The 25169-nt window shown below is 55.8% G+C and overlaps 2 protein-coding genes across 7 annotated transcripts in view; one reads left to right on the top strand and one right to left on the bottom strand.

Annotated features, from left to right (window-relative positions):
- TAF1C (TATA-box binding protein associated factor, RNA polymerase I subunit C) overlaps window positions 1-1801 on the top strand; it is a 9000-nt gene extending 7199 nt beyond the window's left edge. For all 3 annotated transcript variants that reach the window (XM_023245875.2, XM_045045527.1, XM_023245876.2), the window contains one exon: window positions 66-1801. In XM_023245875.2, the coding sequence (XP_023101643.2) occupies window positions 66-1039 (974 nt within the window). In that variant the 3' untranslated portion in view covers window positions 1040-1801. The remainder of the gene's footprint in view (window positions 1-65) is intronic.
- Window positions 1233-25169, bottom strand: DNAAF1 (dynein axonemal assembly factor 1). 4 transcript variants are annotated; one of them, XM_019820139.3, is made up of 13 exons: window positions 24910-25169; window positions 22641-22776; window positions 22055-22146; window positions 19831-20052; window positions 19537-19703; window positions 16638-16759; window positions 13225-13391; window positions 9310-9576; window positions 5741-5850; window positions 4437-4493; window positions 3215-3581; window positions 2090-2192; window positions 1233-1353 (listed from the first exon to the last, which is right to left on the bottom strand). In XM_019820139.3, the coding sequence occupies exons 1-12, from the start codon at window positions 25031-25033 to the stop codon at window positions 2098-2100; spliced, it is 1926 nt and encodes a 641-aa protein (XP_019675698.2). In that variant the 5' UTR covers window positions 25034-25169; the 3' UTR covers window positions 1233-1353; window positions 2090-2097. The 4 variants fall into 4 exon arrangements, with proteins under 4 accessions (XP_019675698.2, XP_011288603.3, XP_044901463.1 ...); XM_011290301.4 differs by lacking the exon at window positions 1233-1353 and having other exon boundaries at window positions 1797-2192; XM_045045528.1 differs by lacking the exon at window positions 1233-1353 and having other exon boundaries at window positions 1797-2192; window positions 9511-9576; window positions 24910-25168.

The following is a 25169-nucleotide window of genomic DNA, read 5'->3' as shown; positions in this document are numbered from 1 at the left end:
TGGGGGTGGGGGGACTGCACCCCCCCCTCCCCCAGCCCTGGCGTCACCATCACTCCCATCTCCAGGTCTGGCTGCCGTGCTCCTGCCCTCTGCCTCCGCGCCGGTCCTGTTCCTCTTCCAGCTTTCCGCGGCTGGGGATGTCTTCCACCAGCGCCTCCGCCTCCAGGCGGACCCCGGGCTCGCCTCCGGTGCCCCCGTGGCTTCCTGGACTCCCCAGGCCACCGCCCGCTGCGGCCGGTGGCTGAAGGCCCTGCTGGAGGTACCCCTGCCTCCCCCCGTGTGGGCAGCACCCAACTTCTCCCACCGCCGTGTGCTAGGCTGCGTGGAACCGCGGCGGATGGAACAGAAGGTGCCGGAGGGTCTCCGTGCGGCCATGGCCGAAGGGCGACTCCTGCTGCGGAGGGACCTGGGCGCCGCGCCCTCTGCGGAGCCACCCCCTGCCCCCGAGCCAGGCCCCGAGGACGAGCTCAGTGCACGTTTGGAGGCAGCCTGGGAAGGCCGGGCGGCCGCCTGGTGGGAGAGCCAGCAGGGCGGGAGCTCGGGGCCCGGGAAACGGCCCCAGCGGCACAAGCGCCGGACTCAGCTGTCCAGCACTTTCTCCTCGCTCAGCGGCCGCCTGGACCTCTCGGACGCCACCAGCCCCCCCCGCAGCCCAGACCGGACGTCCCCTGAGGCCAGGCCTCAACCACCGGTGACCCCGCCCTCCCAGGAGCTGACCCAGGAGCCGTGGGCTCGGGGTGTCCCCTCGGAGAGGCAGCAGACGCTCCGGGACTACATGGCCAAGCTACCGCTCCGCGGGGACCCCCCAGGAGGCGTCTCCTCACCCCTGTCCCAGGCCTCCGGCGTCCGGGCCACCCCCTCCGGGCAGCAGCCCCTCCGGGATGGCTCAGCGGAGCGGCCGCTCCGAAGGCACACGCTGGGAGGTGCCGCCGTGCCCTCTTCCCAGACCTCCAGCGTCCGGGCCACCCCCTCCAGGCAGCAGGCGTCTGTCCCCTCGGGCTCTCAGCCGAGGAGGAAGAAGCCCCGCATGGGCTTCTGAGGCCCCGGGAAGCTGCTCCCCCACCCCGAGAGCCCTTCTTCTCCGACAGCTGCCCCTTCCAGGCTGGAGCCCAGGAAGTGGAGAGAACAGTCTCCAGGGGGCAGACCTTTCTGCTTCCTGGAGGTCATGGGACTGCAGGAAATACCCCAGAAATGATCGGGAGCCAAGTCAGAGCCACGGGGACAGCAAAATAGTCGTTTCTCCCTGTTTATGCTTTTGCTCGAAGATCCTTCCCGACGTCACGTTGCAAAGGCCCCGGTGGTCCCGTCGACCCATGCAAAGGCCTGAAGGTCCGTGTTGTTGGGATTCGTTCCCTGAAGGGGACAGTGTTGTGGTTAAAAGCAGGGGCCCCGTCGACATTGTGGTCACGGTGTGGGTGCCTCGCCGTGCTCAGGGAGGCTGCTGGTGCTGGTTAGTTGGTGTTTGTTGAGCAGTTTCGACCAGGATCTAATGTTCTCTAGGGGGGGACACTCGGTCCCGCGTTTAGGGATTGAATAAACTCGGCCGCTGAGCCCGAGCCCAGCAGCATCCCCTTACGTGGCTTTTGACATGTAATGCGTGAATTGACGTCCTCCGAGGCATGTGGCTCAGTGAAAGATCCTGCTGTCCTGGGGGGGAAAAGGGGCCCCCAGAACGTCACAGGACACCAGGACTTCACCCAGATTTCTTATCACACGTGAGGAGAAGACTGGGCCTTTTCTCGGGGCACCTGAGGGAAAGGCGCACACGACTCGCACAGATTAAATAACACCCTGACTCGTGGGTCCTCGCGTGTCTGTAATGCTCGTGGGAGACGTGCGTGGTTACACAGTTCACACTGTGGAGGATGGGGGGGGTGGAGGGGGGTGACACGTGCTTTTGAGTGGGACTGCAGTGCCGTCCACACTTGGGGGGGGGTGTCAGTATGGGGGGAGCCAGGCGCCCAGCGCCCTCAGCAAGGGCAGCTCTTTGGAAGCAAGGGGAGCCCGGCCGAGGGGGGCTGCGCCCACGGGGGGCCCTGGTCACGGGCTCACCGTCCCCGTCAGTCTAGGGGCGTCAGTCAAGGGTCACCTTGGGGTTCAGTCCGAGCCAAATTCAGTGTCCTCGCGGCCTCCCGCCTCGGGCTCTGCGAGCTCCGTCTCCAACCATGGCCCGTTCTTCTCGGCGATGTTTCCTAGTCGGGAGAGAGGGTAACTGTGTTCTCTGGAGACGTGGTCAACCCTCACGTCTTCCTGCGCGTGGGCCTTGAGGCAACCACGTGAGCTGGTGTCGGGAAGGGAGCCTGGCAGGGGCGCCTGGAGCCCTCAGTCGGTTAAGCAACCAGCTCCTGGTTTTGGCTCAGGTCGTGATCTCACGCTTTGTGAGTTCAGGTCCCAAACCAGGCTCTGCACTGACAGTGCGGAGCCTGCTTGGGGTTCTCTCTCCCTCTCTCTGCCCCTCCCCTGCTCTTGTGCGTGTGTGCGCGCGTGCTCTCTCTGTCTCTCTTTTCGTCTCAAAATAAATGAATGAACTTAAGGAAAAAGGGAAGAAATCTGGTTACCAGCTAGTGTTGGGTGAGAGCAGGAATCGTCTGGGCTCGACAGAGACCCGGCGACAGTTCCTGAACTACTTACACCCACCCCGTTTGCCTGTTACCCACTTCCCCAAACATGCGTTTCCCCGGCCACATGTGTGGGCCCCCGGCGCCAGGCCAGGCTGATGTGTTGGTCTGTGACTTCACGTGCCCCGCCCAGCCGGCCGCCCCCTGCCTGCCGAACCTCCCTTCCCTGCCAGCACTGTGCCACTCGTCCACGTGGAGGACGCCACTCTCCGGCCAGGGGTCACCCTCATTTTGTCCCAAGCTCCCAGCTCTGGTGTCCCCAGACCCCGCCCTCCCTCGGAAGCCTGGGTCTGGAGAGGCCGAGGATCGGGCGGGGGTCGGGGGGCGGGGAACGACACAGGCTCCCCAGGCCCCCGGAGACCTGTGTGGTCTTAAGCAGCCCCAGAGACGCCTGCTTGCCCACCCAGGAGCGTGTCGGCTCTGTGGCCGTCCGCCCAGGCCAGTGAGTAGCAACGTCAGAGCCATACTCGGACATGATCTACAGTGGTCTCCGTGGTCTGTTGTGATCGGTCCTCTCCAGCCTGCCGGCCGCCCCCCCTGGATCTGGGGTAAGCGGGTCGTGTCCCCACCATCCGAGCCTCGTAGGGTGGCGTTACCTGGGGGAGAGGCTAAGAGTAGGCCGCTGTCCCCGTCCTCACTGGAAGGGGGCAGTGCGGTGTCCCTTCGGCAGGTTGGAGGCATCTGTGGTTGGCCTGAAGGTCCCTCGTCGTGGAGCTCTTGAATCAGTGGGCGTGGGGACTTAGCGTCCCTAAGACCTGGGGTTTCCAAGACCCTCTTTGCTGTTGCCGCTTTCAGTATGCCTGTAAAGGGCGTCTCAGCCTTCCTCGAGGTGTCCTTGGGGATTGCGAATATGTTTGAAAGGGTATCTGGGATGTTTTCCAGCTCTGGGAGTGAGGAGTAGTCCAGCTCAGGGTCACTGTCGTCACTCGAGCTCGAGATGGCTGTAACCTTTGGAGCGCACACCTGTCGAGAGAGAAAAGGCGCGTGAACGTTTCTGCTTTCACGATGGTCACGGTCAAATGCCCGGCGCTGATTCTGCCCTCTCACTGGTCATAAAATACTGTCGTCACGCACAAGAAAGGCGTGCGGGAGCCCAGCACCGTGCCCTCGGGCAGTCGGGCGTCAGGACGGATGCCCTCGGCCAGCTGTCTGGAGCCCCCGGGGCGGAGCCGAGCTCCCCGGCAGGGCCGCGGTCCTCTGCACCTTCTGTCGCTGTGCGGCCACGCTCACCTCGCCCGCCCTGTGCCTGCCACGCCAGCCCTCCCGGGGCTCCAGGTGGGCTCCGCTCTGAGCCTCGGCCTCGGGCTGCCATACGCTCCACCCGATGCGGCCCCCTGGGGACGAGGCCCCCACGGGGACTGTGGTCTCGTGTGTGTTTCCTTCCTCCGTGATGAGCTCCCGGACGGAGACGGTGTCTCACGCTTTCCTCTCTCTCGGGCCCCGGTGATGCCGGAGGGAGGCGGCTCCGGTCCACCTGGGGGAACCCATCCTGCCCTGGACGCTCGCCTTCCCCGTCGGAGTGTCGCTATAGGACGGACGTCCCGAAAGCGAGCGTACGGTACCCGAGAAGGACAGAGACGCGTGGTCAGGTAATTATGTACGAGAAGCAGGTACTGGACGTCGTGACACAATGTGCCCTCGGGAGGACCTCACAGAAGCAGGCGACGGTGGCAGCCGCCCTTCCTTGGGTGAGGGACGGCCGAGGGTGCGGTGCCGTGGCACAGGAGCGCCTGACTCGTGCCAAGGGGCCGTGCCCCCTAAGTGACAAGACTGGGGTGATGTGACACGAGGTTCGTGCGGGAAGGCGGGGCTGATGACCTCGTCCTGGCCGTCCAGAGGCTCGCCGGCGTCCTCGTCCTCCAAGTCGGGCAGGTCCTAGAAGAGCAGAGAGTCCCCGTCACCAGGCGACGCGCACACAGGCGCGGCAGGGGCGTGCGCACGGCCCGTGGGCCCAGGTCGTGCGCCAGCACCGTGCGCGGGAGAAATGAGGAAGGACCCGACGGGCCACCGTGCACGCTCTCACACGCGCGTCGGGAACCCAGACCGCAGCAATGACGGTGACCGAGGTCTGCGGGAATGGCTCCCTCTTGCCCCGCTTCCCTGTGGCTTTAGAGACACGGCCCCTTCGTCTGGGGAAAGTGACGGGGCCCGAACCCAGTGCACCACGAGTGTACCGGTTTCTCACTCCCTTCCTCTGTACGGTGGGGATGATAATGGCACCTACCACCTCGCAGAGTTTTGCAAGGTTCAACCAGTCAATACACACGCCTTTGAGACCGGCGCCAGGCAGAGTAAGAACCAGAAGTATTAGCCAGCAGCTGGTTCTCCAATTAATCCTGTTTTGTTCCTCAGCATCCATAGGCTCAGGAAACCAGAGACCCACTCTGGACGCCGACCGCGCCGTTTAACTCTTACCGAGTCGCGCGCAGTTGTGAGGTTTGCCAGGAAGGAGGCAGGGGCAGGTGTAGCTGTGCGCATGGGTTTAAGCTAAAGGGGCCCACTCGTGCCCAGAGAGGCTGTCTGGTGGGCATGGAAATAGAGGGGTGAGAAATGCCTCCCACCCCTGCCCCCCCTCCCCGCCCCCCAAACACACTTCCTAGGGATTGTGACAAAATGTGTGAATTCCCACGCTTCCCGTTCCTGCGGGCCAGAGCATTTACGACCGGTCCCCAAACGGAACGTCTGGGAGAAGGGGTGTCCTCAAGGCCAAACGGGCCCTCGGTCAGGAAGCCGGAGCGGCCACGGGCCAGGACGATGGCATTCGCCGCTGGCTGGACAGCCGTCCTCGGAGGAGTAGAGGCTCCCGTGATAAATGTCACGTTCTCCACAATTCTGCGTGAGGCTAGCGGGACGGGATCGCTTTGCAGTGTACCTCCCGGGGAAACCTCTGGGCCAGCCCGGCTCAATCTCGACCGTGCCCGTGTACGAACCCCCCGGGGAGGTCGTGTTAGAAGGCGGGTCTGGTCACGAGGTCCGGAGTGAATCCTAGCCAGCTTGGGAAGGAATGTCAGGCCTGTTGGCCGCAGAGTGCGCTTTGGGGCGTGAGGGTTTTGAAGGTTTGGATGCGATCTAATAGCAACGGTCAAGAGGACACTTCTCTCCAGATGCAGCTCGTTACGTACATCGATGAAGAGCTTCTCTTTTGCCTCCGATTTGGTGATTCCCGAGTCTTCCTCTCCATCAAGTCCCGTGCCTAACGCACCCTCGGTGGCCGCAGTCTGGGGGGGCGAGTCTAAGAACAAGCACAGAGTTATTAACCTTGGGGCTAGTTGGACGCGCGGTGGTCGGGCTGACAAGCCCAAGAAGAGGGGGAGGCCGGCCCCTGGGACGGAAGCCGCGAGAACCCCCAGACGAGGACAGGGCTCTGTCTAAAGCAGAGGGGAGAGGAAAAAGCCGCCCTCTTGCTGGAACTCGGCAGCGACTCCGGCAAGATAACCGTACCAGCCGGTGAGCGGCGCGGAATGCGCAGGCGCCTGGGAGGAGGCCCTGTTGGGGCCAGAGATTTATCAAGGAGATAAAGGCCGACGGGGGAGACGCGGGGGAGGCAAGCTCGAGAGTCCAGGGTCCCGGCCCTGCCCGGGAGGGGCTGAGCCCACCACCCACTGGGACCGCCTGTCCCCGGTCACGGCACGAGTGTCAGGTGCCCGCTGATAACGTGGGGTTGCCGGGACCGTGGAGTGGGAATGGGTTCCTCTTCCTCCTCGAGGCTCCTACTCTCCCAGGTCCCCTAGGCCCTATCCATGGCCCCCAGGCCCTATCCGTGGTCCCCCAGGCCCTATCCATGTCCCCCAGGCCCTATCCGTGGCCCCCAGGCCCTATCCGTGGTCCCCCAGGCCCTATCCATGTCCCCCAGGCCCTATCCGTGGCCCCCAGGCCCTATCCGTGGTCCCCCAGGCCCTATCCATGTCCCCCAGGCCCTATCCGTGGCCTCCAGGCCCTATCCGTGGCCCCCAGGCCCTATCCGTGGCCCCCAGGCCCTATCCGTGGTCCCCAGGCCCTATCCGTGGTCCCCCAGGCCCTATCCGTGGCCCCCAGGCCCTATCCGTGGCCCCCAGGCCCTATCCGTGGTCCCCCAGGCCCTATCCGTGGCCCCCAGGCCCTTCCGTGGTCCCGTCCTCTGCTTGCTCTTGAGTCTCATGGCTGCAGGAAGTAGACAGCAGCAGCTCAACTTTTCTTGTCACACTTAGGTCCAGTTTGGCTCAGAGCCACATTGGACACCGATTTAGCATGAGACGAGGAGGCGGGCAGAGGGTTTCTGTGGCGGCCTCTGTGGATGGCCCCGGGCTGGCCCTCTGGGCCTTCACTCACTAGGCCCGGCGGTCACGGTCTCCATGTGGCCATCCCTGTGGCTCCTCGGAGGAGAGCCGCAAGCTCCTCCGTACTTGTAATTACTGCCGTGGTCTGCCTCCCCACCCGGCCGGCCCTTCCTCCCACACCCCTTGTCCTGTTCATGGCACTGTGGTCGTAGTCAAGGCAGGGCCAGGGTCCTTTTGTTTCCTAAGGAACGATCTGCTTGGGCATCGTTCCGGGAAAAGGCGGGGCCGGGAAGAAATGAACAACTATTGGGCGCATCGCTTCTGCACCGTGGCAGACCGTTTTCATTTCACAGGGGCTGAGACAGGCTCAGAGAGGTTTTGGGGTTTGCTGACGGAAGGGTCGGACGTGGCTTTGATCGCAGGGTGTCTGCAGAAACAGCACCGCTTTGCCTGCACGCGGTGTGTCTCAGGGAAACACGGGTCATTCTCAGACCGTTTTCGTGACCGCCGGGACGCAGTGGACTCCTCCAGGGAGAGTGTAATTCGAGGCGGAAGGTGCCGCATTTCCACGGTGGCGGTGACGGTGGGTGCTGTGCCCTCCGCTCTCCTAGCGGCTCCCTCTGCCCCGAGACACAGACTTCCGGTGGGGCTGGGGCAGTGACTCAGGCGACCATGCCCGGACCTCAGAATCTGCACGGGAAATTCAGCAGGGCTGGCCACGTGGTTGTCTCTTGGTTCCCTCCGTCCTTCGGTTACGAGGCAAGACTGCCTAACGTAGGAAAGGTGAACGGAAAAGCAGTTTTCTAAGCATAAGGTTTTTCTGTTTAGATTTGCCTTTCCCGGGGCTGAGTCGTTTGACTCAAAGTGGGAGGAGGATCTCCGCGCTCTGCCAGCCCAGCTCCCCTCTCAGGAAGTGCAGGGGGCACAGAAAGCAAAGGCCGTGGCCCTCAGCGGCCCGGAGGGTCAGCTTCCCCGTGTGGTCACGCCTGTGTTGTGCCTTTTAAATAACAAGGCCTGTCATATGTCCACCTGTGGGAATCCTGGGGAAAAACCCTTCTGGTAGACCTTCTCTTCGAGGGAACGAAGATGACCAGGCCCTGGGGTTGACAGCCGCTGTCCGGCAAAGCCAGGTCGTGGGCATACAAAGCAGCCCGGGTGTTTCCCAAGGAAGAAGTTATTCGGAACAAGTCCTGCTTCTTGGAGAAGCATTCCAGCCTCGTGGCAAAGTCTGAAGAGCGGTGACCGGCGTCTGAAGAGGGGCGAGCCGAGCACCAGAGGACGTTTTCTTTCCCTGACCGAGGCCCTTCAGATGTAACTCATCCCTGGGAAATTCTTGGGTCTCAGGCGCAGCAGGAACGGCGTGTCAAAGGCGAGGCTGCGAGACGGGTTTTTTCCGACGTTACCGAAGACGAGGACGTGGCTCTAAATCCCCGTGGATGGTGGGGCAGTATCGGGGGGCGGGGAGCAGGGTAGGCCTCAGCTGGGTGAGTCGTCGAGGCTGGTCTGCTCTGTTCAAATCCTTTAGCCGGAAAAGGATTCACCCCTGCCTGGCACTCAGGGGTGTGGCCCTGCCCCTCTGGCTGTATCCTCGATGGTCTGGGGACAGGGTTACTCCTCGGTCTCTCCCAGACCCTGGGGACCTTCCTTCTGGGATCCCTGTGTTCTGATCAGACCAGTTCAACTCCCCGACCAGACCCCCAAGGCTGCTCAGGGGAACAAAATGTTCCCCGTCTCTCAAGGCCCTATAGACGGGGCATTTTCCAGGTCTGGCTCCCTTCACCAATGCCACAGCCATAGGGCAGTGTCGCGGTTGAGTCCTGGGTTTATCTGCTAGTTAAGCAGGACCCAAGGAACGCGGCCGGAACCTGCCAGGCGGCCTGCTGTGCCCAGATCTGCGTGATTATTTTTTTTTAATTTTTTAAAAAAAATTTTAAGAGAGGGAAATTTAAGAATTTCACATTTAAAAATTTAAGAGAGAGAGAGAGCATGCACAAGCAGGGTAGGGGCAGAGAGAGAGGGAGACACAGAATCCGAACCAGGCTCCAGGCTCTGAGCTGTCAGCACGGAGTTGGACGCGGGGCTTGAACTCGTGAACAGCGTGATCATGACATGAGTCGACATTGGACGCCTAACTGACTGAGCCACCCAGGTGCCCCAAATGATTATCTTTTAGATATAACGGATTCAGTAAAATACACCTTTCGTGTTTCCCCCGTGTCTTTTGACCTTGTTTACCAGAAGATGCAGTTATGGCCCCATTATGTTCCCATGGGCAGCGCTGCTCTAGAAAATGAGACATGTATACTTCATCCTAGAGACACAGAATCGGAGGAGTGGAAAGTAGCCCGGGCCCCACAGGCGCGTGGCTCAGAGGCCATGGTCCCGGGGACGCATGGGTCCCCGAGGGCGCACGCGTGGGGCTCTCCGCTCCTTACCTCCGCAGGCGGCTCCGGGGGCGGCCGGCTTCCGGGTCTCCTCCAGGGGTGCCCCCCCTGGCCCCTGGCCTTCAGTGGCTCCGGTGACGTCCACGGGCAGCTCCCCCACGAGACCCGACTTTTCCGGGAATAGCTCATCCTTGGCCTTGAAGCTTTCCCTGACAAACAGCTCCATTTGCTGCCGCCGCCCCCCCTCCCCACCAGGCTCTTCCTTCCCTTCCTCGGTGGCATCCACGTTGTCCTCCTCGTCTGGCACCGGCTCCTTCCCTGAGCAAGAGAAGTCCGCGGGTGAACAGGAGACCTCCTGGGGGGACGAGATGGTCTAGACGTCTCTCGGGGACACGCAGCGAACTGTGAACGGGGCGTGAGCTCAGGGGACCGTCGGGGACACGGCAATGGTGTCCACGAAAGCGAAATCAGCGGAGCTAAGGGTCCCCAGAGGGGCCACTCGGCGCACCGTCTGGTGGAACGGGACAAGGCCTTGAAGACAACGGGAGCATTTGGGTTTCCGGACTGTGGGGTGCTCTACGTCCAGATGGCTCAGCACAACAGGACTCTCTCTGCGTGGGCGTGTGCGTGTGTGAACGTCGGACACCATCCGGTCTAAACGGACACAGCTGTTTGTTTCCCTATTCTTTAAGCTTTCCTGAAAATTTGAGAACTACCCAAATAAAAAGTTTGGAAAAGGACAAAATACTATAGGAGGATGCCTACCTCGTGGAACACATATTATGCTAATTTCCCACAAGAGGCAGAAAGCAATAGAATCGTGCCGTTGTTCTATAGGAGCCCACACGGGTTCCATGCATGGGGCAGAGCCACGAGGTCCTTCTACGGAATACTGGGTGGTTCTTCCCGCACTTGTTATGAGCGCTGCTTTTCTGTTTTCTTTTTTTTTTTTTTTAAGCTTATTTATTTTGAGAGAGAGAGAGAGAGAGAGTGTGTGTGTACGCAAGTTGGGGAGGGGCACAGAGGGAGAGAGCATCCCAAGCAGGCTCCGCACTGGCAGACAGAGCTTGACCCGGGCTTCCATCCCACCAACTGTGAGATCGTGACCTGGGCCGAGATCAAGAGGCAGATGCTCAACCGACCGAGCCACCCACGGGCCCCACTTTTCTGTTTTCCACGTGTGGTGGTAATTGGGTAAAACACAGCAAATGTCATTTAAAACCCCCCGTGGGGACTCCAGCCCCTCTGCTGGGCACAAGATGAGGAAGGGGGTTTTTATTTATGAAGGTGCCTTGATGACTGTCCCTAGGATCCTGCAGGCTAGTGTCGGGCTTGGGCCAGCACAGACCCAGGACCAAATCCTGGCGGGGGCATCAGGTGTGGGCAGGCGACTCTGAGTCCCGGATTTGGGCCAGTACATTAGGGAGGCAGCGAGGGGGTCGTTTACATCCACCTGGGAGTGGACAGAATCTCGAAATCGGGTGAGAGAGGTCAAGGCGAGGAGACAGATTCTGAGATCCTAGAATAGGCCACAGGGTCTTTGGGGCCAAGAACCTTTCCCAGGCCTGCTCTGGTCCTGACAGGCCAGGAGTAGTAGCTTTCGAGTAGCTTTCGAGGGCTGAACAAGTTTCATACAGGCACCGAGACTGTCAGCTCTGGTCCGAGCGAACCAGAGGGAACACGATCTGTGCACAGAGAAAACGTGCTTCATTCCCGGCTCCCAGAACTGTGTTGTCAAGGTGGGACATGAGAAGGAATACGGTACGGATTGTGCTCCCTCCCACCGGGAGGAACCGCGGAAACATCATGCCCGGCGACAGAAGCCAGAGGCAACAGGTCGCATCTTGCAGAGACTTCCACATATATGAAGCATCCAGAAACATGGGCGGTTGTCGGGGGCTGGGGGAGGACGGAGAGGGGAGTCCCGGCTCACGGGTACAGGCTCTGGTTCCGGGGTGATGACGATGTTCTGAAACTAGACGCAGATGCGGGTTGCACAACGCTGTGATTGTGCTAAATTCCACCTCAGAATGATTCATTTTACGTTATGTGAATTTCATCTCCATTAAAAAAAAAAAAAAACAAAAACGGTCAAGGGCCTCCGTATTTTTCCACGGTGGTTTGCACAGAAGGCCTGTCTCCCGCCCGGGGCTGCACCTCCCTGCCTGGACCTTTTGCCATGCCCCCTGCCCCCCCCCCCCCCCCCCGGAGCCACCAAGCTCATGACCCTAGCATCGCTTCCATGACAGCTGTCTGCTGCCTAGCCCACCACCTCCTGTCCCCTGCCACGTCCAGGCTGGTCTTCAAGGCCCTTTTGCCAGGATGTCACCCAACCTAGCTAACCTTGTAGGGTTTCCTAATTTACAACTTAAGTCTAAACAGAGGTGCCCGGCACCCCTCTTCACCTCGCCAGGGCCGCTGCAGGCTGCGCGGAGGGGCGGGACCGCGCGCTGTCCCTGCTGGGATCTGTGACCATGTCTGCGTGCGCACCGTGTAAGCACGTGTGCCCGTGCCTGGCGTTGGTGTGCAGACACCTATTGACGCCCCCTCCCCACAGATGGGCAGAGGACGATCTGTGTGCAGTGAAATGGTGGATTTCAAGGGGCAATAGAGTAGTAATTGACAACCTTAGTATCTGTCTGACTGAGGTACGGGATAAAGGCACTGACTAAGCCCGGCGTACAGATGCCGGCTGATGTTACTGCTGTCAGCGGCCCTACACGTGGGGTGCGTGAAATCCATACAACTCCATGTTGCTTTGATATGAATTCGGTGTTCATTTGTGGTAGATGGAGTAATGGCCCCACAAAGGCGTCCACATCCTAATCCTAGAACGTGTGAGTATGTGACCTCGTGTGGTAAAAGGGACTCTGCCGAGGAGATCAATGACAATGGGGCGATGATCCTAGATGATCCAGGTGGGCTCGATATCACCACATGGATCCCTAAGAGAGGGGGGACAGGGAAGTCAGAGCTGGAGAGAGAGTTGAAGGTCTCGCAGAGGAAGATGGAGGAGGGGCCGCAGGCCAAGGGATGTGGGTACCTCTAGAAGCCGGAAAAGACAAAAGAATAGATTCTCCTTGGGAGCCTCCAGAAAGCCCGCAGCCCGGCCCACATCTTGATTTTAGTCCCATGAGACCGTGTCAGACTTCTGACGTACAAAACTGTGATCATAAGTGTGTGGTTTTCAGCCCCTACATTTATGGTTATTTGTTATGGCAGTCATAGAAAACCAATGCATCATTTATTTTGGAAAACTAGGCTATTTTAACACAACTGTGCTTTCACCACTGGGAAGAGCTGGGGGCAGGTGGGTGAGGCCACATGCACATGGACCAGAGAGGTGTGAATGAATGGTCAAAAATAAATCAATCCCGGGGGCGCCTGGGGGGCTCAGTCAATTAAGCATTTGGCTCTTGATTTCAGCTCACGTCACCATCTCACAGTTGATGAGTTCAAGCCCTACAATGGGCTCTGCACTGACAGCATGGAGCCTGCTTGGGATTCTCTGTCTCCCTCTCTCTGCCCCTCACCCTTCTCACACACACTCTCTCTCTCAATAAATAAACATTAAAAAAAAATCACAGACTTGAAAGACCAAGTTCGCCAGCCCAGATCTCTCTCTCTCTCAATAAATAAACATTTAAAAAAAAAAACCCAGAGTTGAAAGACCAAGTTCGCCAGCCCAGATCTCTCTCCCTCTCTCTCTCTCTCTCTCTCTCTCTCTCTCTCAATAAATAAACATAAAAAAAATCCCAGAGTTGAAAGACCAAGTTCGCCAGCCCAGATCTCTCTCTCTCTCAATAAATAAACATTAAAAAAAAAAAAAAACAGAGTTAAAAGACCAGGTTTGCCAGCCCAGGTCTCTCTCTCTCTCAATAAATAAACATTAAAAAAAAAATCCCAGAGTTGAAAGACCAAGTTCGCCAGCCCAGATTTCTAGTCTAAACGGAGCCCCGAGCGTACCTTCCTCCTGGCTGGCTTTCTGAAGTTTTCTCTCCTCTGCCCGCCGCTTAATCATCGCTAGGGCTTCAATGCTGTCCGTGATCTTCTTCCGCTCTCTGCTCTCCCACTGCTCTCTCTCTTCTTTCTCAGCTGCGAGCCCGCCCCTGGCCCAGGCCTCGGCACAAGCTCTGTCGATGAGGACAAACAAAAACACCAGAAACTGGGAAGGTTTGAATTTTCACAGGTTAAAAGTCAATTCAAAACATACACTGTCCGACCAAACTTGCTCATTTCCCTCAAATCAAACTGAAGGCACATGGGACATGTGGCCACAAGGATTCCAGATAACACGCGCACACCTATGCCTTTGATGGTTTGCAAAACCCTCCCGATGTGATGCCAAAAGCAGCAGCAACAAAAGAAAAACAGAGAACTCGGACTCCATCGATATTAGAAATGTTTGTAACACAAAGAATACCATAAATGAAGTAAAAAGACAACCCACAGAATGTGGGAGAGTATTTGCAAATCATAGGCCTGCTGAAGGATGTTTAAATAGAATACATAAAGAACTTCTACAACTCGACACAGACAACATAATTTAAAAATAGAAAAAGGTATTTTGTTAATGAAATCAGAAGCCACAGATGGGGAGAAAATATTTACAAGAAAGATAACTGGGAGGTGGCTTCTGTCTCGAACAAACAACTATGACAACTCAAAAAAAAAAAAACAAACCACACAGGGGCGCCTGGGTGGCTCAATCGGTTGAGCGTCCGACTTCGGCTCAGGTCGTGATCTCACAGTCTGTGTGTTCGAGCCCCGTGTCGGGCTCTGTGCTAACAGCTCAGAGCCTGGAGCCTGCTTCGGATTCTGTGTCTCCCTCTCTCTCTTCCCCTCCCCTGCTCATGCTCTGTCTCTCTCTGTCTCAAAAATAAATAAAAACATTAAAAAAAATAAAAAAAAACACACAAAAATAAAACAGGCAAATGACCTAGACACGTCACCGAAGAAGATAGGCAGATGGCAAAAAAGCTCAGCATCCTATGACATTAGGGAATTGCAAATTACATCGATGAGATCCCACATCACACCGACTGGAAGGACTGAAACTCCCAAACGCTGACACCAGATGCTGGCGAGGACGCCAAGCAGGGAGTCGCTCGTCGCGGTGCTCCTGCTCTGGAAGGGAGCCAGGCAACCTCAAGGCTAAACGTAATCTTCCCAGGGATGCCTGGGGGGGCTCAGTCCATTAAGCATCTGACTTCAGCTCAGGTCATGATCTCACAGTTTGTGGGTTCGAGCTCCGCGTCGGGCTCTGTGCTGACGGCTCGGAGCCTGGAGCCTGCTTTGGATTCTGTGTCTCCCTCTCTCTCTCTCTCTCTGCCCCTCCCCTGCTTGTGCTCTTTGTCCCTCAAAGATGAATAAATGTTAAAAAAAATTAAAAAAAAAAACATACTCTTCCCATACAAGCCAGGGTGATGCTCCTAAGTATCCCTTCAACTGAGATAAAAAGAGATGTCCACACAAACACCCACACACGAACATTGGTAGCAGCACCCTTCACGATAGCCCCAAAGTGGAAACAACCCAAAAGTCCATCAACGGATGGATAAATACAATGGGGCATTTCCAAATGGAATATTATTTTGTGACGTTGTTTTGGAACGGATTACTGATACATACTGCTGTGTGGACGAGCCTTGAAACGGTTTTGCTCAGCCGATCACGAAAGACCACACGTGGTGTGATGCCATTTATATGAAACATCCAGAAAAGAAAGAACCCACAGAGATAGAGAATGAGGGATATCAGCTAATGAGTAAGGGTTACTTTCCTGGGGCGACAAAAATATTCTAGAATGGGTGTGGGGGTGGGCGCACAACCCTGAATACACTAGAAAGCACTGACTTGTACACCTTGAATGGGTGAATTGTTCTAGGGGCTGGGGATACGGCAGCAGGTGACCCAAGAGGTGACGATACTCGCTCTGTTAGAACTGCCCTTTTATGGGGAAAGACAGACCCTAAAGAAGGAAACAAGTATGCCAGAGGCTGATGTGTCCACAGAAAAGAAATCCGGTTAAAGAGACCCCAGGTGGAAAAGGTGCTTCCGAGATGAGGGGTGGGGTCAGGAGGGCTTAACGAGGTGACGCGTGAGTAGACACCTGCAACACCAGTGAAGTGCTTCCGGGGCACGGAGAACAGCCGGTGGCTCGCTCCATCAGCCAGGGGTGGGCGCGGTTAGAACTAAGACCCAGGGGACTCGGGGCCCTGAGCCAGAGCGTGGGGTCTCACCGCCAGGGGTCCGGCTCCCACCCCTGTTCACCCTTCCCTGCGGGGTCAGCCCCGCCCCGGGTGGGGCTCCCGCTCTCTCCTCTGAGCCCAGCTCTGCTCAAACCCCACGTGGAACAAGGACGCTGCGGTCACATTGTCGCCACCTTCCAGGAGAGGAATGTGAGGCCGGGGACATTAGCGAGCCCCTCCGAGCGGACAGAACTCAGACTGCCCAGAAGCAGGCGGTTTTGTTTTCTCGCCTGGTTGGAGAGGAGGCTCTCACTTCTATCAGAAATATTTGTTGGTTGGATTTAAGTTTGCGAGTTCAAGAACATATTACCGGCAGCCCGTACTACCGGGGGCTTACTCTGAGAATCAAAAGGGACTTAAATTAAAAACACAGATGAAGGTAGTGACAACACATACGGGAGTCCTGGGTTCAATATTCTTAATAAAAGGAAGAGCTCTTAGGAACCAGGAAGGAAAGGGCCTCCAAAAGGAGCATGGGAGAAAGCGATGGGCGGAGACGATGCCCCTGCCTGACGCCCCACCCCATCAGTTACCCCCAAATAAAATGAGATACAGTCTTCGCTCTCCCGTTAACCCGGCAAAGATTTCTTTCACGCGGCTATGCCTGCTGAAGTTATGAACTTTGCAAACTTGCTAAAAAACAATTAGAAAATACTCACAAGCGCCTTTGAAAAGGCTCAAACCAGGGGCGCCTGGGTGGCGCAGTCAGTTAAGCGTCCGACTTCAGCTCAGGTCACGATCTCGCGGTTCGTGAGTTCGAGCCCCGCGTCGGGCTCTGGGCTGATGGCTCGGAGCCTGGAGCCTGTTTCGGATTCTGTGTCTCCCTCTCTCTCTGCCCCTCCCCCGTTCATGCTCTGTCTCTCTCTGTCCCAAAATAAATTAAAAACGTTGAAAAATGCAAGGATACTCATCAGGGGATTACGAAAAAGCCAATCTATGAATAAGTGCTCGAAAACAGGGAATTTCTCATTATAAACAGTTACGCAGCCATCAAACTTGTTTCCTAAGAATGTGTAACGGTGTGCGGAAATGCTCCCAAGTCAGAAATCTGTACGAGTTTACTGTGAAGTGTGCACAACAGTTTTGTATTAAAATGTGAGCCAAAGGCTCCCCCCCCCCCCTCCTTACCTGTCCTTTGGGAAAACTGGTCTGTCATCCAGATAGGTTAGATGTTTTAGTCGTACGGTGACTGTCCTTCGATAGTTAGCGACGTGCTTGATAACGGGGTTTCCCATCAAATTCAGTACACGCTGTAAGCATGAACCAAAGCAGTTACAAAAACAGGGGTGTGACTGAAATATCTCACGCGTGCGGTGCTCCGAGAGAACAAAACACAGCGCGTGTGCCCACGCCATCTCCTCACGACTTTATCAGGGAAGCCGGAGGGGGTCTCCTCACTTTTCGGTCCCCAGAGCTGATGATTATAGAGCAGCGCTTTCTTGCGCTTGAACTCCAGATCTGGAATCTCACCGTCCTTCCAGAACAGCCTCGGAAAGCACATCCGGAGGCCTCTCCGCGTCAGCGAGGGCCTTGTTTTGCTCAGCGAAGCCCTTTTGCTGACATTAACCTCGGTCTAATTGATCGTTTTCCCTCTTCCCCAGCCAGCACCCGTTTTAAGAAAGCGTACACCGCAGCCAGGCGGACAGGAAGCACTGACTTAGGGAAAGGATGGAAGGTGCTGGATGTCGTTGGAGCAGCGTGGCCTCCCCCCGTCTTTACACACCGTCTCCTCCTTCCCGGCCTGCGAAACTCAGAGAAGTGAGCAGCCAAGGTGATATCCGGGAGCGCCATTTAAAACTAGTTTGCCTGGGGGCGCCTGAGTGGCGCAGTCGGTTGAGCGTCCGACTTCAGCCAGGTCAAGATCTCGCGGTCCGTGAGTTCGAGCCCCACGTCGGGCTCTGGGCTGATGGCTCAGAGCCTGGAGCCTGTTTCCGATTCTGTGTCTCCCTCGCTCTCTGCCCCTCCCCCGTTCATGCTCTGTCTCTCTCTGTCCGAAAAATAAACAAACGTTGAAAAAAAAAAAAACTAGTTTGCCTGAAGGCGTGAGTTTTCTGATCTAAAGTGGTTTGTGTTATTGGTGAAAATAAATAGACCATACGCTATTTAACGTAGCATTCCCCAAACATCATTCTCATACCGCCTTCTCCATTCTCATGGTGCCTTCAGGGGCCAGCGCTGCAGGGCTGGGGTGGGGGTGGGGACAATACACCCAGGGGCAGGCACTCAGGGGCTGCATTGCGTGCGGAGGATTTGAAAGCGATCACAACGTCATGTAAAGCAGACTGCTTTTGTCACGGACTGAGCTGTGTCCCCCCCCTTCCCCAAATTCATGCGTTCAATTTCTAACCCCAGCATCCTCAGAATGTGGCCAAATTTGGAGATAGGGCCTTTAAAGAGGTGATTCAGATTACATGAGGTCATTGGGGTGGGCCCTTGTCCGGTCTGACAGGTGTCGGGGACTCGGGGATAAGAGGGGATTCGGACACTCACGGAGGGAAGGACCTTGTGACGACGCAGTGAGCCGTCTGTCTACAGGCCACGGAGAGAGGCCTCAGGAGAAACCAGCCCCAACGACACCTTGACCCTGGACCTTCTACCCCCCAGAATCATGAGAAAATGCATTTCTGTCACTTAAGCCGCCCAGTCTGTGGTACTTTGTTACGGCAGTTAAGCAACGAGAAAAAACAAGTATTATATGACAGCTTCATATTATCGCCGTGTGCTGGCAGTTCTAAACTAGCCCTTCATTTTTTTTTTTCAACGTTTATTTATTTATTTTTTGGGGGACAGAGAGAGACAGAGCATGAACAGGGGAGGGGCAGAGAGAGAGGGAGACACAGAATCGGAAACAGGCTCCAGGCTCCGAGCCATCAGCCCAGAGCCCGACGCGGGGCTCGAACTCACGGACCGCGAGATCGTGACCTGGCTGAAGTCGGACGCTTAACCGACTGCGCCACCCAGGCGCCCCTAAACTAGCCCTTCTTGACCAGCTGCTCAGATTGTTCCTGAACTGTGATTTGCTTACCATGCGTTAAAGCGACCCAGGTTTGCCTTTACACATCCATGCCCTAAGCGGTGAACAGTGAACTCAGGGGTTTTGGGTGCCCCTTGTAATGCTCTCCTTGTAAATTTCCTTGTCATACTTTCCTTTCCTCGGTACACGTGACAGCAAGGGTTAAATCGTATCAGACACTGTAGACATAAACCCGAGTTTATGATGACACCAGGAAAGAAAAGCCGTTCATTGTCACCATTAGTGGTCGCTGGGTTCTTGACCCCCTCTACCAAAAATCGATGAATAAAAAGAACGAACCAGACCTTCATCCCGGCCTTTTCTGTGCGAACTACGCATGGGGGAGCCACTACATGAGGGGGTTCCCGGTTGCAGAAGTACGCCAGCTAACGTGGCAGGCACATGGGGTCTGGACAATGGCCACCGCGTGGCTCCTGAAGGAATGGCTCACCGAGGCGGTGTCCGCGTTCGCCAGTGGCTGCTACACAGCCGGGGGTGGGGGTGGGGGGCCTCAACTGGCTGCAGCAGGCTGACGACACGCGGGGGGGGGGGGGCCACCAGGCTGTCTTCAAGTTCCACGCAAGAGAGACAACCAGACATGACAGGCCCCGCGACGTGCCGCAGCCTGGAGCAGCACTGGACAGCGCCTCCGGCCCCATCAGCATTTCACAAGAAACACGGGTCCAGCAGAACATGCTAAACGACACCACGGGGGTGCAATCAACCAAATCCGGAATGTGGCAAAGTCCTGAAAGGGGGGGGCCGGCTTCTCTGGCGGAGGAGTGAGAGGGGCCAGTGGGGGGTAACTGTGAGCAGTCAAGAAAGGAAGTCCTCGTCTGCCAGTGGCCCACGCTGAAACGTTTGCGGGTGAAATGGCCCGGAGGCTGGGCATTCAAGCTACGCCAGCTCCACACACCAAGAGGACAGACTGGGAGAAGGAAGAGCCCGGAGGAAAGGAGGGAAGAGAGATTCGGTATCTACAGAACGCAAGTTTTGAGCGTGTGCACGTTTTACCAAGTCAGGCATGCTCTCCAGGACGCTCAGGATTTCGGGATCACTCAGCTTATTGTGGGAAAGGTCGAGGACGCAAAGTTTCAAACACTCCTTTAGATGCTGAATGTCTTCCACGGTCTCTAAGTGATTGTGGGCTATCTGGAGCGTGTTCAGGACCGGCAGGCAGGCTGGAAGGTGAGGCGGGCAGAAGTAAGCGACGGAGGTATACAAATCCTTCAGAACCTCCCCCAGGGGAAAGGGGTGGGCGCAGTGGCACAGAGAAAGGCCCCTGGGGGCGGGGGTGGGGCATCTTACAGAGGTTTTCAATGGTCTTGATGAAATTGTTGCTCAGGTTGAGGGCATCCAGCTTCTGCAGAGGCTCTAGGTTCTCGATTTTATGAAGCAAGTTCACTTGCAGGAAGAGACATCGCAATTCGGTTTGGGCCTCCAGATTCTCGATTCTCTGTATCCCGTTGCACTCCAGCCAGAGGCAACGCAGCCCCGTGTACTCTTCCAGGTTCTCGATGCGATCGAAACCTGGTGAGAAGGAAGGGGGCGTCAGAGGAGCTCGGGGTCACCCTTGTGTATGCCTCCCTGCCAAGCATCCACACCTCCTTCCGCTGGGAACACCACGGCCACCTTCCTTGAGGGGCATTCCTCTCCTGGGGCCGCCCCATGGCTTCCTGGGGGGCCAAACAGAGTCTTAGCAGTTCACTGGGGGCCAGTCACACTCAGCCAAGCGAGGCCAACTGTGATAGCTGGGGGGTTTTGCTGGCTCCACTGGAGAGAGGTGGTCTGTTCGCTGGGACGGCCAGTCCGGGTAAGGTGGGGCCGAGCCCTGTAGCAACCACCTTCCCTTCATGGCCGGGAGTGAGTGGAGGTGATGGGGGGGGCCTTCCCGAAATGAGCCAGAAGCAGGGCCAAGCAGGGGAAGACAGCCAAGGGAAGCCGTACCATGAGCGTGGGGACCCGGCTAAGCCTGAAAGCGAGTGCTAACTGTGGGTTTTGTTTTGTTCCATGTTTCAGTTTTATGAGCCAAATTTAAGGTTAGAAAACATTTTCTTTTTTTTTTAATTTTTTTTTTTAACGTTTATTTATTTTTGAGACAGAGACAGAGCATGAACGGGGGAGGGTCAGAGAGAGAGGGAGACACAGAATCGGAAGCAGGCTCCAGGCTCTAGGCCATCATCAGCCCAGAGCCCGACGCGGGGCTCGAACTCACGGACCGTGAGATCGTGACCTGAGCTGAAGTCAGACGCTTAACCGACTGAGCCACCCAGGCGCCCCCCTGGGGAAGTTTTGATTAAAAAATTGCAGTATCGCTGATTAGCCAGAACGACCCAGCAAAGCTGTTCCTAGATTCCCGGCCCTCAGAAACGGTACCAGACATTGAATTTGTTTTCATCGCTAGGTTTGGGGACAATTTGGTCCATGGCAGCAGCAGAGAGTCCAGGGACTCCTCCCTCCCAGCTCTTGTACCTTCTGACTCTCCCCACTAAGTCCAACCTGTTGGGTCCTCTTCTTCCAACCTCTTAAAGATCGGTCCCCTTGGGATCCGCCCTGCGACATCATCCCATACCCTGCGATTCCTACCTTGGGTGCAGAATTTTGGAGGGGGCAACGTGGAGGTGAGGAGACCAGCTAGGAGCCCCTGTGTTTCTTTAAGAGCCCTTGGGGGCCTTCCTGGCACAGCGCACCTCCCGGGGGCCACCCCGTCCCGCAGGACACCAAAGGCACCTCGGCCATATGTGTCTCTGTGTCTCCAGCACTGAGCACAGAGACTCTAAGTCCAGGTTTACTGACTTGAATAAGGAACACACGGAAAACCGACGAAGCAGGTTGGCCACCCCGAGTTCAGAGGAAGTGGAAGATGACCCTCCTCGTCATCACCGCTGGGAATCGCCCTGTCCACGGATACCAGCTGAGGTTTACGTGTGATTCGGCGCACCCAACCTGAGCCCTCTGGGACGCCCTGTTCCTACTGCTCGGGCCTGGGGCCGCCAAGAACCCTCATCTTTCAACACATATCCCGTCCAAGCCCAGTGTTCACCACCAGACTGCTGGTCTGAAAAACGTAAAGTCCTTTAGAAAATATAAATCAAAGATCGCAACACGCTTCCCTTGTATCGGTACGGTCAGTGGCCCCCTTTATAAACTCCAGTCAGGGAAGACTTTTCGGAGAAATACTGCTTTTCCGTAAATCTCCACTCAACTCTGAAATTTCTACCTTGATATACTTTGAGAACTCCAGAGGATCCCAGCAAGACACTTTTGATAACTTCGGCCTGATGTGACACTTCTTGGCCAGGTCCTTACCTTAAAACTTTTTTTTTAATGTTTATTTTTGAGAGAGAGACAGAGAGCAAGCAGGGGAGGGGCAGAGAGAGAGGGGGACACACAATCCAAAGCAGGGTCCAGGCCCTGAGCTGTGAGCCCAGAGCCCGGTGAGGGGCTCAAAACCATGAACCGTGAGATCATGACCTGAGCCCAAGTCAGGCACTTAACCGACGGAGCCCCCCAGGCGCCCCCAGGTCCTTACCTTTAAAGTGTAAATACAGCGTGTCGTTCAATGCTGGGGTAATGTAAAGTTGGTGTTGCTTGCAGAGTTTCTGTATAAAACGTTTAGTCATTCTGTTCCATGAGAAACATGAAAAGGAAATTCGTTGCAATTTGTCAGCAATTTGAAATTTCAATTTGCAATACAGTCCAGAACTTCTTCCCCAAATTCCAAAATATCCTACATGCCTGATAACTAATTTTTTTTTTTTTGCCTGGTAACTCTTTTAAGTTCTTTTTCAGTATGCCTTTTTCAGGGCCTCGTCCCGTATCATCACTTTCAGCAATCTTGAAAATTGCCGTGTAGGTTCTAATAAAAATACTTTCGACGGCGTCATCAATAACGGCCAGTATCTCTCTCTCCAGGTCTGGCATTAAAGTTTAATACATTGTGGCTAGTTGTGCCACAGAGGCAGTGCCGTCCTGACTCCCCTACCAATTCTCAGACACCGGGGCCAGCTCTTTAACCTCCCCGAGCCTCAGTTTCCCTATGGATACAAAGGGGCGGTCACACGATCTTCCTTCCTCAGTAAATGTGCGCTGGCACTGGCAGCAGCATGCCCACATACCTGGGGCCGTGGTCTCCCTTGTCATCTGTCTGGTGTCCTAAGTGACCATCTGCCCCGCTATCGCCACTCTGTTTCTGCTCGCTTGGGTAGCGTAGGTCGGAAGGACCCACACGTGTTTCCTTAGGATCATCAATTGCTATTAAAAAAAAAAAAAGAGAGACTGGTTCCATAGAGGTCAAGGAGGGTAGAAAAAAAATTTGCCCAATTTCAGCTTGATTAGTATCTGTGTTTAGTATGGAACGTGGGTGACAGTGTGTAAAGCATCGGTAAGGACCACGGGAAGTCTGCCTCCGGGCACGTCCTCTATGAAAGCTCTTGTACAGGTGTGCAAGGACACGTGTGCAAAGATATTCATTTCTGCGTTACTTTTAACAAAGAGTCAATAGTGCAAACATCCATCCATAGCGACTGGTTATATAAAACAATGGATCACTAGTCTGCCTTGGAAATGAAGTCACTGGAGCTACATCAATCAATATGGACAATTCTTGGGGCGCCTGGGTGACTCAGTCGGTTACGTATCCGACTTCGGCTCAGGTCATGATCTTACGGTTTGTGGGTTCGAGCCCTGGGTGGGGGTCTGTGCTGACAGCTCAGAACCTGGAGCCTGCTTCGGATTCTGTGTCTCCCTCTCTCTCTCTCTCTCAAAAATAGACACACATTAAAAAAAATACGGATAATTCTCAGAAACGCGTATGAAATGAAAAAGCAAGTTTCGTAATAAGCCCAGGATAACATTCATACAAGTTTAAAACATACAAACCAATGCTCTGCACTGTTTAAGGATATATTACAGAGACAGAGGTGATTGAATTCATACAAAATTCTGGAGAAGGGGAGCAGAGAATGAACTGAGGGCAGGAGGCCAAAAGGAACGTCAACTTTATCTGAAATGCCTTCTTTAAGTCAAAAAAAGGCTTGAAGCCGAAATGATAAAGTATTGATCATTTTCAATTCTTAGTGACGGTGCCTGGGCGCTTGTTACGATGTTCTCTCTTCTTTTGTAAAAGTTCTCGAAAGAAAAACCACAGGAAAAGAAACAAAAACGGTGAAAATATCGTTGGTAAGAAGAGAATGAGCACATTTAAAGGCACTTAATTTTTGTTTTTTTTAGCGGTCAATCAAAATTGGCCAGTTCAAATGCACTTAACCTTTAAGAGCCACTGGCGACTGCACTCTGTGTTCCTGTGGTCTCTCGAACCACACTGAACGGCTGTGTCTTACACTCTTCTATTTCCCACTGCACACAATGCCCAGCCAAGAGAGGCACCAGAGAAGTGTTTGTGGAATAAAGAAGAGGTGCTCCATATACATAATGATTGATTGGTTGCACGAATGACAAGAGCTAGCGTTGATTAATGGCCCCCAGTAACCCAGCAACCTAATTATGATTATCCCTGCTTACAGATGAGGAGACCGCCCCCAAAGAGAGGTTTAAACCCTGGGCTGGCAGCCATAAAGCTAGTTAGTTGCAGAGCCGCAACCCATACCCAGCGTGAGCAGCTCCAAAGCCTATCTCTTTCCAGACGGCTACAAGGCTTCCCTACAGCTCTTTCCTACAGGGCTTGCCTGGACAGGTCAGTGCTCAAGACACGTTTGTTGACTGCGTCCAAAAAATGAAATACAAATCAAGTAGTTTGTCTCGTCGTTAAAAGATTTCCCTTAGGAAATGGAGCGGCGAAATGGGAGCAGAGGGTGAAGGCTGTCTTCTAAACCCATTCTGGGAAACTCTGTGGAGGCAGTCACCCACTGACCCCAGAGCATCACCAGCTCCTCACTCACTCTCGACCACGGACCAGGCACTGGGCTGGACATTGAATTCGATCAGGAAATCCTGCCCCAACACAGCCTGCGGTCTAGAAGGGGAGAGCCTTCGGTCTTACACGGCGGTAGCAACAAAGAGATACGTTGAAAACATGGAACAGGTGGCCGATGGGGGAAGGGGGTGTTGGGCAAGGGCTAGCGCTCCGGAGTCGGACTATGCAGCATGAGTCTGTTCTGTCATTGACCGAATGAGGGTGATCCATTTGGAGCCAGTTTCAAAACCTCTTTAAGTCCGTTTCCTCATCTCTGTGAACTGGGGGAGGAGGGCCTACCGCAGAGGGCAGGGTGTAAGGCTCAAAGGAGGTGAACGCTGGGCACGCATCCTTTAAAAAGCGTGTGCCGCTCCTGTTATTATTACTGTTGTTCCCGCTGGCTGGGAAGGTCAGGTGTGGTGCTGGGGGCAGCCCCTCGTCCCCCCTCGGCTCCCTGGGGCGGCAGTCGGCACCTTCCTTGCGGCCCCCCAGGTCTGCGTCCCCGTGGTCGCCCGCCGACTCCTCCACGCCCGGCTCCTGCGCGCAGCCCTGCTCCGCCGGCCCGTCCACCACGGGCTCCGAGGTCTCGGGGTGCATGCTTATTCCGGAAGCCCCGAAAGCCCCGTTCCGTGGGGTCGCTACTGCGCCCGGCCCCAACAGGGAGGCCCCGCTTTCCTCCTCAGCCGACCACTCGCGCCCGAATCGTTGGCTGCCCGACGCTTGCCTGGTTTCC

The sequence above is a fragment of the Felis catus genome, chromosome E2, assembly GCF_018350175.1.
Source record: "Felis catus isolate Fca126 chromosome E2, F.catus_Fca126_mat1.0, whole genome shotgun sequence".
Classification (NCBI taxonomy): domain Eukaryota; kingdom Metazoa; phylum Chordata; class Mammalia; order Carnivora; family Felidae; genus Felis; species Felis catus.
Note: the sequence above shows the minus strand (reverse complement) of the source record. Positions and strands in the feature narration are given on the sequence as shown.